At 30.3% G+C, this 13,523-nt stretch overlaps 1 protein-coding gene across 1 annotated transcript; it reads right to left on the bottom strand.

The window, feature by feature from the left end:
• Positions 1 to 9,636: 9,636 nt before the first annotated feature.
• LOC129945321 (probable serine/threonine-protein kinase clkA) lies at positions 9,637 to 11,751 on the bottom strand (the record flags this gene model as incomplete). The annotated part of the gene is made up of 3 exons (XM_056054989.1): positions 9,637 to 9,879; positions 11,023 to 11,289; positions 11,380 to 11,751. Coding segments are annotated over 3 exons (882 nt in total), but the record flags the coding sequence as incomplete, so codon positions are not given.
• Positions 11,752 to 13,523: the final 1,772 nt, after the last annotated feature.

Raw genomic sequence — 13,523 nt, forward strand, 5'->3', positions numbered from 1 at the left:
TATTATCTGTATAACAAAATTTATTAGAAGTCGATATCTTTTCTGGTTCTTGACCTATAGACGACAATAACGTCACGAACGTACGGACGTATGAACGTACATACTTACACACGTCTTTCTAAAAATATTTTATTTATATTCTAGGGACCTTGAAACGTCGACATTTTCAATTCGAGAAATCAGGTCCATCACAATAACTTCCTATCGGAAGTGAATAAAGCGTTTTTCAGAAACGCTCTAAAAGCTCTAAAACGGATCATCATTTTCTTAAACAAAATAAAGTAAAACATGTATTAATAAGCTCTAAATAACTGCATACTACAAATATTTGTAAACTAAAATTGAAAAAAATGTATTTATGCATACAAAATTAAATTAAACTATTTTCAAAAATGTAGGTGTTAAATCAAGTTTCTTTTTGAGAAACTGCATGTACATTTTTGAAGACAAAGTTATTTTGTAGATAAATTAAAAATATAGGTATTTACTATTTAAAAATTGAGTCTTTGGATACAGAAGCAGGTTTGTGCAATTTATTTTGGTATAAATTTGACTAAAAATGTCAGAAACGAATAAAAATAGTAAAATTAAACTTTTTTTCATATCCAGAATATTGCCTCTTTTTTATCAAATCCTCCATTCTGTTACAATTTTTATTTGTTTAAAAGAAAATCAATTCCTCCATCGATCAATGAAGTTATTTATCAATCATGCTTTAATGACGCTGTTGATTGATTCAAAAGCTACTTTTCCTGTTCATGAATTTCATGATAGCAACTAAAATCCTGACTCCCTCTTTTCTAACATCCTTTAAGTCAGGTAATGTGTGCGAGACACATTTAAAACCATCAAACAGAAAGGCTATCGAAGTTGTCAAAGTTCAATCGGTTTCATTGGCATTTGTGACATTGATGGTTAAATAAATAAATAAATTGGGTGGCGCAACAGTCCGTTGAGAACTAGGGCCTAGTGACTAGTGCGAGTAATATTGTCAGGAATGCAGGGGCCTACAGTTTATGTGCCGCATCCGAACGGCTAATTTAAGAAAGTACTTCTTCATGATAGGAGTTACTCTTGGAGAATTTTTCAATTCCTCGCAAGAGGCAGTACCCGTGAAAAGACTTTAGATGGTATAGGCAGGGATCCAAACCAAGACCTCTGGCATGACAGTCCAACGTACTAACCATCATGCCACTGGTATTGATGGTTAGTACCACTAAAAACAAATTGAGCTCTGACTATACCATTCAGGTAAATTTATAAAAAGTTACACAATTATTAATTAAATAAATTGTAGTGGGAACGCGGTTTGAGATAATGAAAAAGAACTTAATTAACTTCTATGTTATTCCTCTTAAACAATCATCAGAACTCCTTCGTATATATTCATATATATAAGACTCCTCTTTCTGACAGGCCCACTTAGTCTAAAACAAAGTGACTGCAACCCATCTATCGTGCATTTATTTTATAATTACTTCTTTTAGCGATGTAATTTTAATTCCAAAGATACCAATGCAATTTGTTGAGTAAATTATTTTGTTTTTTTTTTGCCTCAACATGATAATACCAACTAACAAGGTTGTGGCTCTAAAGTCAAGATAATAGCCTTCACCACATTACTCGTATGATTGTTGATGAGAAACCTAGTGATTGTTTTTTTAAATTTATTATTTTTTTTTCTATGTTATTCGTAGAAATGACTGCCTTGTGAAAGTTCATACATTATATATGTAGATTTTTATAAAGTAAAGCAAAAATATATCTGAAGAAAGTACTTGTTCATTTAACCTTCATTGCTTAGCTGACGATGACGAGACGTCTAAGTCTAAGAATTTGTCACTTGGCCGACAGAGTGTCAAAGTTTGCTAATAAACCATTTTTAAATTCAATAAATAACCGAGATTCAATCCCATACCTACAACGGCATATACTTTACTTTCTTAAACATAAGATGGACTTTGTAACTAATGAACTTGTCAGTAAAACAATTGAAAGATTCGATACTACAAACGGAATAACTCCTCTTAATGCATTTGTAGAAAAAGATAATGTAAAAAATGTAATCAAAATGTTGCAAACTCGAAAGAAAGGAGGTCTGGACAAAGTAAAAAATAGTTATTTAAAACAACTGCCTTACGTTGGAATTAGGTATTTAACATTTATAATTAATGCATGCTTTAAATTGCAATACTTCCCTCAATGTTGGAAAAAATCAATGGTTGTCCCTGTGCTTAAAGCTGGAAAACCTTCAGATAATCTTGAAAGCTACAGACCAATCAGTTTACTGAGCAACATTAGTAAAGTTTTTGAAAAAATACTGAAACAACATATTTTAAAATTTATTTCAGATAAAGACATTCTTCCCGATATAAAATTTGGTTTCCGAAGATCTCACAGCACATCTCATCAGATTAAAAGAATTTGCAATCATGTTCTAGACCATCGTTCCCGTGGTCAATCAACGGGCATGATATTGTTAGACACCGAAAAGGCTTTTGATTCTGTATGGCACAATGGCATTATATATAAAATGATGCAATTCGACTTTCCTCTGTATTTGTGTAAAATTGTTCAGAGTTTCTTATCCGGTAGATGTTATCAAGTTCATGTCAATTGTGATGTTTCTAGGTTGTTATTTGTCGATTTCGGCGTCCCCCAAGGCTCAGTACTTGGTCCGGCCTTGTACAATATTTATACTTCGGATTTTCCAAGTCTACCGCAATGTGATTCAGCTATTTTCGCTGATGACACTGCAGTATTTTCATCACATGAATTTTCTCACAACATTGGGACAAATCTTAAACATGCGATAGAAATACTTGAAAAATATTGTAATAAATGGAAAATAAAGCTGAATGTTGGGAAAACGCAAGCCACCTTTTTTACACGAAAAAGGAAACCTTGCTATCTTCCCAGCAATCAGCTAGATGTAAGTGGTACCACAATAAAATGGGAGCAGTCTGTTAAGTACCTAGGTGTTCATCTCGATTCAAAACCAACTTTTAACCAACATATTCAAAATACTCTTAAAAAAATGAGTATTGCTATTAAGATGCTTTACCCTTTTATTAACCGACAATCTCTACTCACAAATGAAAATAAGATTATCATTCACAGGGTTATATTCCAAGCAATACTGTTAGATGAGTGTCCACTGTCCAGTATGGGGTAACGCTGCCAGATGCCATTTAAAGAACAGGACAGGTATCACAAAACAAGGTTTTAAAAATGATGCTAAACCTTCCTTGGCATTACTTAGCTTTAAGTCTCCATAGAAAAGCGAATGTTGAACTGATTTCTGATAGAACTTGTAAGCTTACAAATAATTTTAATATCAGCTGTGAAAGTTCTGAGAATTTTCTCATAAACCAACTTCTTGCATAATCTGTGATATATTTTAAGTAAAACGATTGCGTCTTTTTTTCCTTTTTGGTTTAACATATCTTTTTTATCTGTTTTGTTAATTTATTTATTTGTTTAATTATTTGTATTTTTATTTATTTCTTGATTAATTTATTTTAGAATTAATTTATTGCTTATTTATTTAGGTGTTAATTTATTTTTGTTTGTTTGATAATTTATTGTTAATTTGCTTATTTGTTAAATTATTTATTATTAATTTATTTATGTGTTAATTTATTTAATATTTTTTTATTTATTTATTTATTTATTCTTAATTATTTATGTATGTATTAATTTCTATTATTATTATTATTATTATTATTATTATTATTATTATTATTATTATTATTATTATTATTATTATTATTATTATTACTATTATTATTATTATTATTATTATTATTATTATTATTATTATTATTATTATTATTATTATTATTATTATTATTATTATTATTATTATTATTATTATTATTATTATTATTATTATTATTATTATTATTATTATTATTATTATTATTATTATTATTATTATTATTATTATTATTCCTCGGGGGTTTTGTAGTTTTTCCCCTAGAGGACGCGTCCACAGGTGGCGGATAGTGGAACGCTCAGCATTTCCTTGAAATGCAGGGTATGGGGGAAATAAAATACCTCACGCGGACCAACAAAAACTACTATGTGAAGGAACACAGAACAAGAAACCAAATATGGAAAGAGAAGATAAGGAGAACAATTTTACGGTGCAGGGAGTCGGATCCCCAGTACCGGCGTCTGTCGGGGGTGAGTACGCGGGCCCCGAGACGTCGATATACAGCGACCGCACAAAAACAAAAACAATGAGAACTGATTCGATGGGAGTGGAAAGCTTGGCTCCTACGGATCAAAATGCTACAAGCAAGAACAGTGGTGACCCTTTTAAAAGAGCATCAAAAATACTTCGGACTCCCCCTCCGAAGAATGGTACTCCTACAGGTCCTAAACTGCCTGAAGGGCCGAAGTCAGCAAGACGAGGGATTTTCCCGATTTCTCGAGCTGAAGCGGAAAAAGCAGAAGAGGAAGCCAACAGTGGTGCGCTGCCGACGGGAGTAATTAATGCTTCTGCCTCCAAAGAAACGGACGAGGGAAATTCTAACGACGTTTTTCTCATGGAGATGCAGAAATGCCTTAATACGATAAAGAAAATGAAGGCGGCGTGTCTGAGACAAAAAAATATCAGCATAGATATTAAAGATGGCATAGTGTTATTGGAGGAGTCTCTTGACAAAATAAAATGGTCAAAAGGGGAAAAGGACAAGACCGATGTTTGCTGCTCAAAATCGTCCACCACGAGCCAAGAACCCCCACAGCAGAGAGTGGAAGCCAGTCAAAAGAAAGTCCCTAAAAACGTTTCAGAATCGGGAACCACCAAAAGACATCCAACGAGTCCACTCCAAAAGGATTCCGAAAAGAAAACGAGAAAGATCTCACAAGTCGCAGAGACGGAGGATAGGCAAGTTAACACACTAACCGACGAAGCCATCTCCGGGGTAGAGACCTACGCTCAAGCAACCATCAGAGGAAAGGTCACAGACGCTGCCAAGGGAAGTCTAAATGCTAACACGAAAAAGAATATAGCAACCCTCCGAGAAAAGGACACAGAAGCCGCCAAGGGAACGTTACCTGATAAGACGAACAGGAATAAAGGTAACCCAATCACCAAAACAAGCGGAAAACAGAAGAAGAAGAGAAAGAAAAAGCCTATACGGATACAAAACCTGGGAGCTATTCTCATCAAGCCGATGGGCGAGGAAACCTACTCCGGCATTTTGAGAGAAATCCGGAATAAGGCAAATCCAGACGCGACAGAAACAGTTGTCAAAAAGATTCGCGAAACCAAAAAGGGAGAGGTCTTGGTAGAGCTCGGGGCGAAAACAAAAAACAAGACAGCCTTTGGAAACTGCCTAAAGGAAATTCTGGGAGAAAAAGCCATCGTCAAAAATCTCCAACATATGATTTCACTCGAAATTAAGGACCTTGACGAACTAACCACGATAGAAGAGGTCCAGGAAGCAATTCGCAAAAAATTTACCGACCTCATAACAGAGTTGGAAATAGGGATCACTAGTAAAAACAACAGATCCCTGAAGATGGCCATTATAAGGGTGAACGCTCAAGCTGCAGAAGAAATGCTGAAGGCCAACACAATTAAAATTGGCTGGACACACTGTCGAATCAGACAGAGAACCGAAATCCTACGCTGCTTCAAATGTTTCGGATATGGACACAAACAGTCGTCCTGTCCAAACCCGGACAGAAAGGGGCAAGGACTATGCATCCAATGCGGGGAAAAGGGTCATAAAAAGAAGGACTGTAAAAACCAGCCTAAGTGTTGCCTCTGTGTGGAATTAGAAACACCATCATCCATAAACCATGTAACTGGCACCGGAAGCTGTAAAGTGTTTAGGAAAGCACTTGAAGAGGCGAAAAAGGCCTCCTCAAAATGACTTTAATCCTCCAGGCGAATGTCCACAGAAGTCTAACGGCAGACAGCCTTCTGACAAAACTTATCTCGGAACTTCGAGCTAACATTGTTATCGTAAGCGAACAATATCGCGATAAGGACGGGCAAAATTATTTTTCAGATCTGCTTAACACTGCTGCCATTTGGATCACAGACACAACAAAATTCCAAATTGATGGAAAAGGTGCAGAAAGAGGCTTTGTCTGGGTCAAAACTGGAAAACTTACAATAGTAAGCATATATTTTAGCCCAAACGACAGGATCGAAGAATTTCGCAAAAAACTGGAGGATTTGGAGGATTTTCTGAACGAGACTCGTGGAGATGTTCTAGTCGCAGGTGATTTCAACGCCAGAGGTCAAGAGTGGGGAATGCCAACTACAGACTCTCGAGGAAGGCAAATACTCGAGATGGCCGCTAGACGTGGACTATACGTAGCTAACGTAGGAAACACCCCCACCTTCAGGAGACCAGGACACAGAGGCACTATTCCAGATGTTACCTTTGCGACGGGCACCGCATTCGCAAAAATTAAGAACTGGAGAGTAATCGAGGACTATACAGGTAGCGACCACCAGTATATCGTTTTCGACCTGGAGGAAAACCAACGAGTCCCAAACCTACGTCACCAACCACGGGCTCCAAGGTGGAACCTAAACAGACTAAACGCGGATGTTTTCACGGGAGTGATCGAGGAAGGGGCAGACGCTGTACTGCAAGTAGAAGGACCTGCTGAAACCAAGGCTGAAGCTACGATGCAACTAATTCGGCTCGCCTGCGACTCCTCAATGCCCCGAACAACAAGAGGTGTCAACAGAAACAGAAATCCAGTGTACTGGTGGACAGAGGAGATAGCTGCATTACGCCGGAGATGTTTACAACTTCGACGCATAGTCACCAGGGGGAGGAGGAGAAACGCTGAAACTATGGAGGGCGCCATAGCGGAGTTCAGAACCAAGAGATCCGAGCTCAAGAGGGCCATCAATTCGAGCAAGAGAGATAAATGGGAGGATGTCAATACTGACCCCTGGGGACTAGGCTACAAGATTGTTACGCGTAAACTAGGAGCTCAGATGACACCCCCAGTCCTAAGCGAAGAAAAAATGGAGCTCATTGTTGGAACACTATTCCCAACTCATCCTGTCAGACCACCTGACAACACACCGGTCCAAAGACAGGATATCCCACTTTTTAGCGAGGAGGAGTTGAGCATAGCTGTGCAGTCATTGCAAAAACGAAGAGCTCCTGGCCCCGATGGAATCCCCGCAGAAGTCCTGAAGGTGACTGCCAAAGCATGTCCACAATTACTTCTGAACATGTTCAACAACTTTCTCATAGAAGGCGTCTTCCCGAAGAGATGGAAGAAACAACGGCTGGTGCTCATCAGCAAAGGCAAAGGAGACCTAGATTCACCATCGGCATACAGACCGCTGTGCATGCTAGACACAGCAGGAAAACTCTTGGAAAAGCTTTTAAAACCGAGGCTTTTAGCTGCAGTACAAGCATCGGGCGATCTATCAGAGAGACAGTACGGTTTCCGGAGAGGCCGCTCTACCATAGGAGCAATACAAGAAGTAGTACACGCCACCCAAATTGCCCAACAAAGAAACCACTACTCGAAGGAGATCGTCTTGCTGGCAACGTTAGATGTACGAAATGCCTTCAACTCGGCCAGGTGGAGTGATATCCTACATGCACTGGAACGGAGATTCCACGTACCTGCCTATCTTCTACGGATGACGAAGGACTATCTCAGGGACCGCGAGCTGATCTACGAGACCGCAGAAGGTCCGCGAAGGAAAGAAATCACATCTGGTGCAGCGCAAGGATCAATTTTAGGACCAGACCTTTGGAACATCTCCTATGATGATATCCTTCGCATGGAGATGCCTGATGATGCCTTCCTGGTTGGCTATGCTGACGACATCGCCGCGGTGATTACGGCACGAGACACCGATAGCGCACAAAGAAAGCTAAACCAGGTCATGCGACGAACAAATTCATGGATGGAAGAGCATGGACTCAGCCTAGCCACGGAAAAAACAGAGATAGTTCTTCTGACGAGGAAAAGGATTCCTACACAAATTGACTTCCAAATCGGGAACGAAGTGATAAGAAGCAGTCCGACAGTGAAGTACCTGGGATTGAGGCTCGACACAAAGCTAACCTACTGGCAACAAATAAAGGCAGCATCGGAAAGAGCATCAAAACTACCACTTCACTCAGCAGACTGATGGCGAATGTAGGGGGACCAACGGCCAGTAAGCGAAGGCTACTGATGGCGACAACCCATTCCATACTTCTGTATGGCAGCGAAATATGGGCGGACGCACTTAAGCAAGAGAAGTACCGTAAACAGATGGCGGCAGTGCAAAGACGCGGAGCTCTCCGTGTGGCAAGCTCTTATCGAACGGTATCAGAACCAGCTGTCCTTGTAATCGCTGGAGTGACCCCTATCGATCTCCTAGCAATGGAAAGGAAGTACGTCTACGACAAAAAGGCGGAAATGGGAGTGGAAGCGGCAGCCGAGCAGGCTAAGCAGCTGACCATACAGAAGTGGCAAGAGCGCTGGTGCGCAGAAAACAGAGGACGATGGACGGCGAGGCTGATCAGAAATGTGGCAGAGTGGAAGGATCGGAAACACGGCGAGGTTAATTATTACGTCACCCAGTTACTCACCGGACACGGTTACTTCAACGCATTTCTCCATAAGATCGGTAAAACGAGTAGCCCAGCCTGCCAGTACGGGGACTCCCAAGAAGATGATGCACAACATACCTTCTTTATCTGCAGCAGATGGGCAGCACAAAGAGAAGAACTGGAGAGAAACATTGGCACCATCACTCCAGAGAACATAGTCGAGAAGATGCTTAATAGCCAACATAACTGGAACTTGATTAGTACATACACGCATCAGCTCCTCAGAAACAAGAAAAGAGAAGAAGAACAGTTCCGCGTTCCTAACCTTTCCTAACCTATTAATCTACTAACCTAACTAAATCTAACCAAACCACCTTGAACTAACGTAACCTAACTTCACCTAATAAAAGACTAATCTAAACTAACGAAACCCAACTAATTTAACCTAATCCTTACATAACCTTCCTAACCTAACCCTTCCTAACCTAGGAACGAAGTAAGCAGAAGAAGAAAAGATCCTGCTAAAAGACGTGAGCCCAGAATGGGCTGTACAACAGGACCCCCTCTTGAAGAAGTGCAATCCCGTAGTCCCGAGGGGGGGATCTTCGAGACACTTTTGGAGGTTTAGCCGGTATGCCATTATAAGGTTTTCAAAATTTGTATTTTTTCCTTGGTGAGCCCGGCACACGGGGAGGTATGGATACCTCCTTATGGTGCGTAACGCATTCCTCCACAAGTAAAGTAAAAAAAAAAAAAAAAAAAAAAAAAAAAAAAAAAATTATTATTATTATTATTAGATATTATTATTATTATTATTATTATTATTATTATTATTATTATTATTATTATTATTATTATTATTATTATTATTATTATTATTATTATTATTATTATTATTATTATTATTATTATTATTATTATTATTATTATTATTATTATTATTATTATTATTATTATTATTATTATTATTATTATTATTATTATTATTATTATTATTATTATTATTATTATTATTATTATTATTATTATTATTATTATTATTATTATTATTATTATTATTATTATTATTATTATTATTATTATTATTATTATTATTATTATTATTATTATTATTATTATTATTATTATTATTATTATTATTATTATTATTATTATTATTATTATTATTATTATTATTATTATTATTATTATTATTATTATTATTATTATTATTATTATTATTATTATTATTATTATTATTATTATTATTATTATTATTATTATTATTATTATTATTATTATTATTATTATTATTATTATTATTATTATTATTATTATTATTATTATTATTATTATTATTATTATTATTATTATTATTATTATTATTATTATTATTATTATTATTATTATTATTATTATTATTATTATTATTATTATTATTATTATTATTATTATTATTATTATTATTATTATTATTATTATTATTATTATTATTATTATTATTATTATTATTATTATTATTATTATTATTATTATTATTATTATTATTATTATTATTATTATTATTATTATTATTATTATTATTATTATTATTATTATTATTATTATTATTATTATTATTATTATTATTATTATTATTATTATTATTATTATTATTATTATTATTATTATTATTATTATTATTATTATTATTATTATTATTATTATTATTATTATTATTATTATTATTATTATTATTATTATTATTATTATTATTATTATTATTATTATTATTATTATTATTATTATTATTATTATTATTATTATTATTATTATTATTATTATTATTATTATTATTATTATTATTATTATTATTATTATTATTATTATTATTATTATTATTATTATTATTATTATTATTATTATTATTATTATTATTATTATTATTATTATTATTATTATTATTATTATTATTATTATTATTATTATTATTATTATTATTATTATTATTATTATTATTATTATTATTATTATTATTATTATTATTATTATTATTATTATTATTATTATTATTATTATTATTATTATTATTATTATTATTATTATTATTATTATTATTATTATTATTATTATTATTATTATTATTATTATTATTATTATTATTATTATTATTATTATTATTATTATTATTATTATTATTATTATTATTATTATTATTATTATTATTATTATTATTATTATTATTATTATTATTATTATTATTATTATTATTATTATTATTATTATTATTATTATTATTATTATTATTATTATTATTATTATTATTATTATTATTATTATTATTATTATTATTATTATTATTATTATTATTATTATTATTATTATTATTATTATTATTATTATTATTATTATTATTATTATTATTATTATTATTATTATTATTATTATTATTATTATTATTATTATTATTATTATTATTATTATTATTATTATTATTATTATTATTATTATTATTATTATTATTATTATTATTATTATTATTATTATTATTATTATTATTATTATTATTATTATTATTATTATTATTATTATTATTATTATTATTATTATTATTATTATTATTATTATTATTATTATTATTATTATTATTATTATTATTATTATTATTATTATTATTATTATTATTATTATTATTATTATTATTATTATTATTATTATTATTATTATTATTATTATTATTATTATTATTATTATTATTATTATTATTATTATTATTATTATTATTATTATTATTATTATTATTATTATTATTATTATTATTATTATTATTATTATTATTATTATTATTATTATTATTATTATTATTATTATTATTATTATTATTATTATTATTATTATTATTATTATTATTATTATTATTATTATTATTATTATTATTATTATTATTATTATTATTATTATTATTATTATTATTATTATTATTATTATTATTATTATTATTATTATTATTATTATTATTATTATTATTATTATTATTATTATTATTATTATTATTATTATTATTATTATTATTATTATTATTATTATTATTATTATTATTATTATTATTATTATTATTATTATTATTATTATTATTATTATTATTATTATTATTATTATTATTATTATTATTATTATTATTATTATTATTATTATTATTATTATTATTATTATTATTATTATTATTATTATTATTATTATTATTATTATTATTATTATTATTATTATTATTATTATTATTATTATTATTATTATTATTATTATTATTATTATTATTATTATTATTATTATTATTATTATTATTATTATTATTATTATTATTATTATTATTATTATTATTATTATTATTATTATTATTATTATTATTATTATTATTATTATTATTATTATTATTATTATTATTATTATTATTATTATTATTATTATTATTATTATTATTATTATTATTATTATTATTATTATTATTATTATTATTATTATTATTATTATTATTATTATTATTATTATTATTATTATTATTATTATTATTATTATTATTATTATTATTATTATTATTATTATTATTATTATTATTATTATTATTATTATTATTATTATTATTATTATTATTATTATTATTATTATTATTATTATTATTATTATTATTATTATTATTATTACTATTATTATTACTATTTTTTATTTATTTATTTGTTTATTTTTTTTAATTTATTATGTGTTAATTTATTTATTAATTCTTGATTATGCTTATATTCAATAATTTGCTTGTTACATTATCTAATTTTTCATTTATTTATTTGCCATTTTCTTGTATCTATTTATTTATTTAGCTTATACATTATTCTTTTACATTTTAATTATTCATTATTATTCTCTAATTGTTTTATGTAAATTCAATTTACTTTTTCTGGTTTTGCTTATTGTAATACTTTTTTTTGAATATTTTGAATGAAGGTTTTTTTCGTATTTTTTTTCGATTTTCTTCTTAACTATTTATTATATTTTTTTTCTCCCAAGATAATGTTTCAGTTGTAAGATATAATTATCAAATCTCTGAATTGTAAAATGAGTGGTCCTAGACTTTTTTGAAAATATTTTTTGTACGTAATAAAGAAACTAACTACTAAGATGTTTCAAAAAGATCAAATGGATCTAAAATTTGACGTCATTTCAACAGCTGGATAGATGGATGAAACTCTATCCTAATCACGGACTGTTGGAAGTGTCATCATGACTTCTTAGAACCGGCCACTGTATAGCTTCTTTGAACCTAGCGAATATGGTGAGCCTAGACCTCCAAGGTTTGATGTAGGAGCTTGTAAGCTCTTTCTAGGAAACAGACTAACTACGAACTGAAAAATATGCTTCGAAAAAGAGTTTTCACAAGGAGCACAAGAATACTGTGCAGAACATCCCGAGCTGTACTACAGCTTGCCGATGTCCTAACCTCGTGCAAGGTAGATTTAACAGCACTGAAAAAAATTAGATCGCTAGAAAGAGGTGTTTTGAGGATGAACTATTATGACGTATTTTGCAGATACCACCCAGAACTCAGGGTACGTTTTCTAGCCAACAAAATATTAAAACCTACCCTCATATGCTTTAACGCGAAAAATGATTGGTTATGCGCTCTTTGCATGCGAGGAAAATTTAGAACATCAGCCTTATTAACGTTCACAGACCCACAGAAAAGTTCCCACATGATGAAAAATTGCCTTCTACAATCACGTAGAGAGGAATCTCAGAGCCCTGGTATGCCGTTAAAATAATAACTTCTGACTATAACAACATGGGAGATTGAGAGCAAGTATTAAGGCAAAGCTTTGTATCAAACAGCTTATATGAGAACACTAATGACAATAGACTTAGAGTCATAGAAATTGCAGAATCGAAGACCTTTGTCGTTGCGAGTACTATGTTCAGGCGTAAAGATATTCAAGCGGTCACCTGGATATCTCCAATTGAAATCAGTCGTAACCA

The sequence above is a fragment of the Eupeodes corollae genome, chromosome 1, assembly GCF_945859685.1.
Source record: "Eupeodes corollae chromosome 1, idEupCoro1.1, whole genome shotgun sequence".
Taxonomy (NCBI): Eukaryota; Metazoa; Arthropoda; class Insecta; order Diptera; family Syrphidae; genus Eupeodes; species Eupeodes corollae.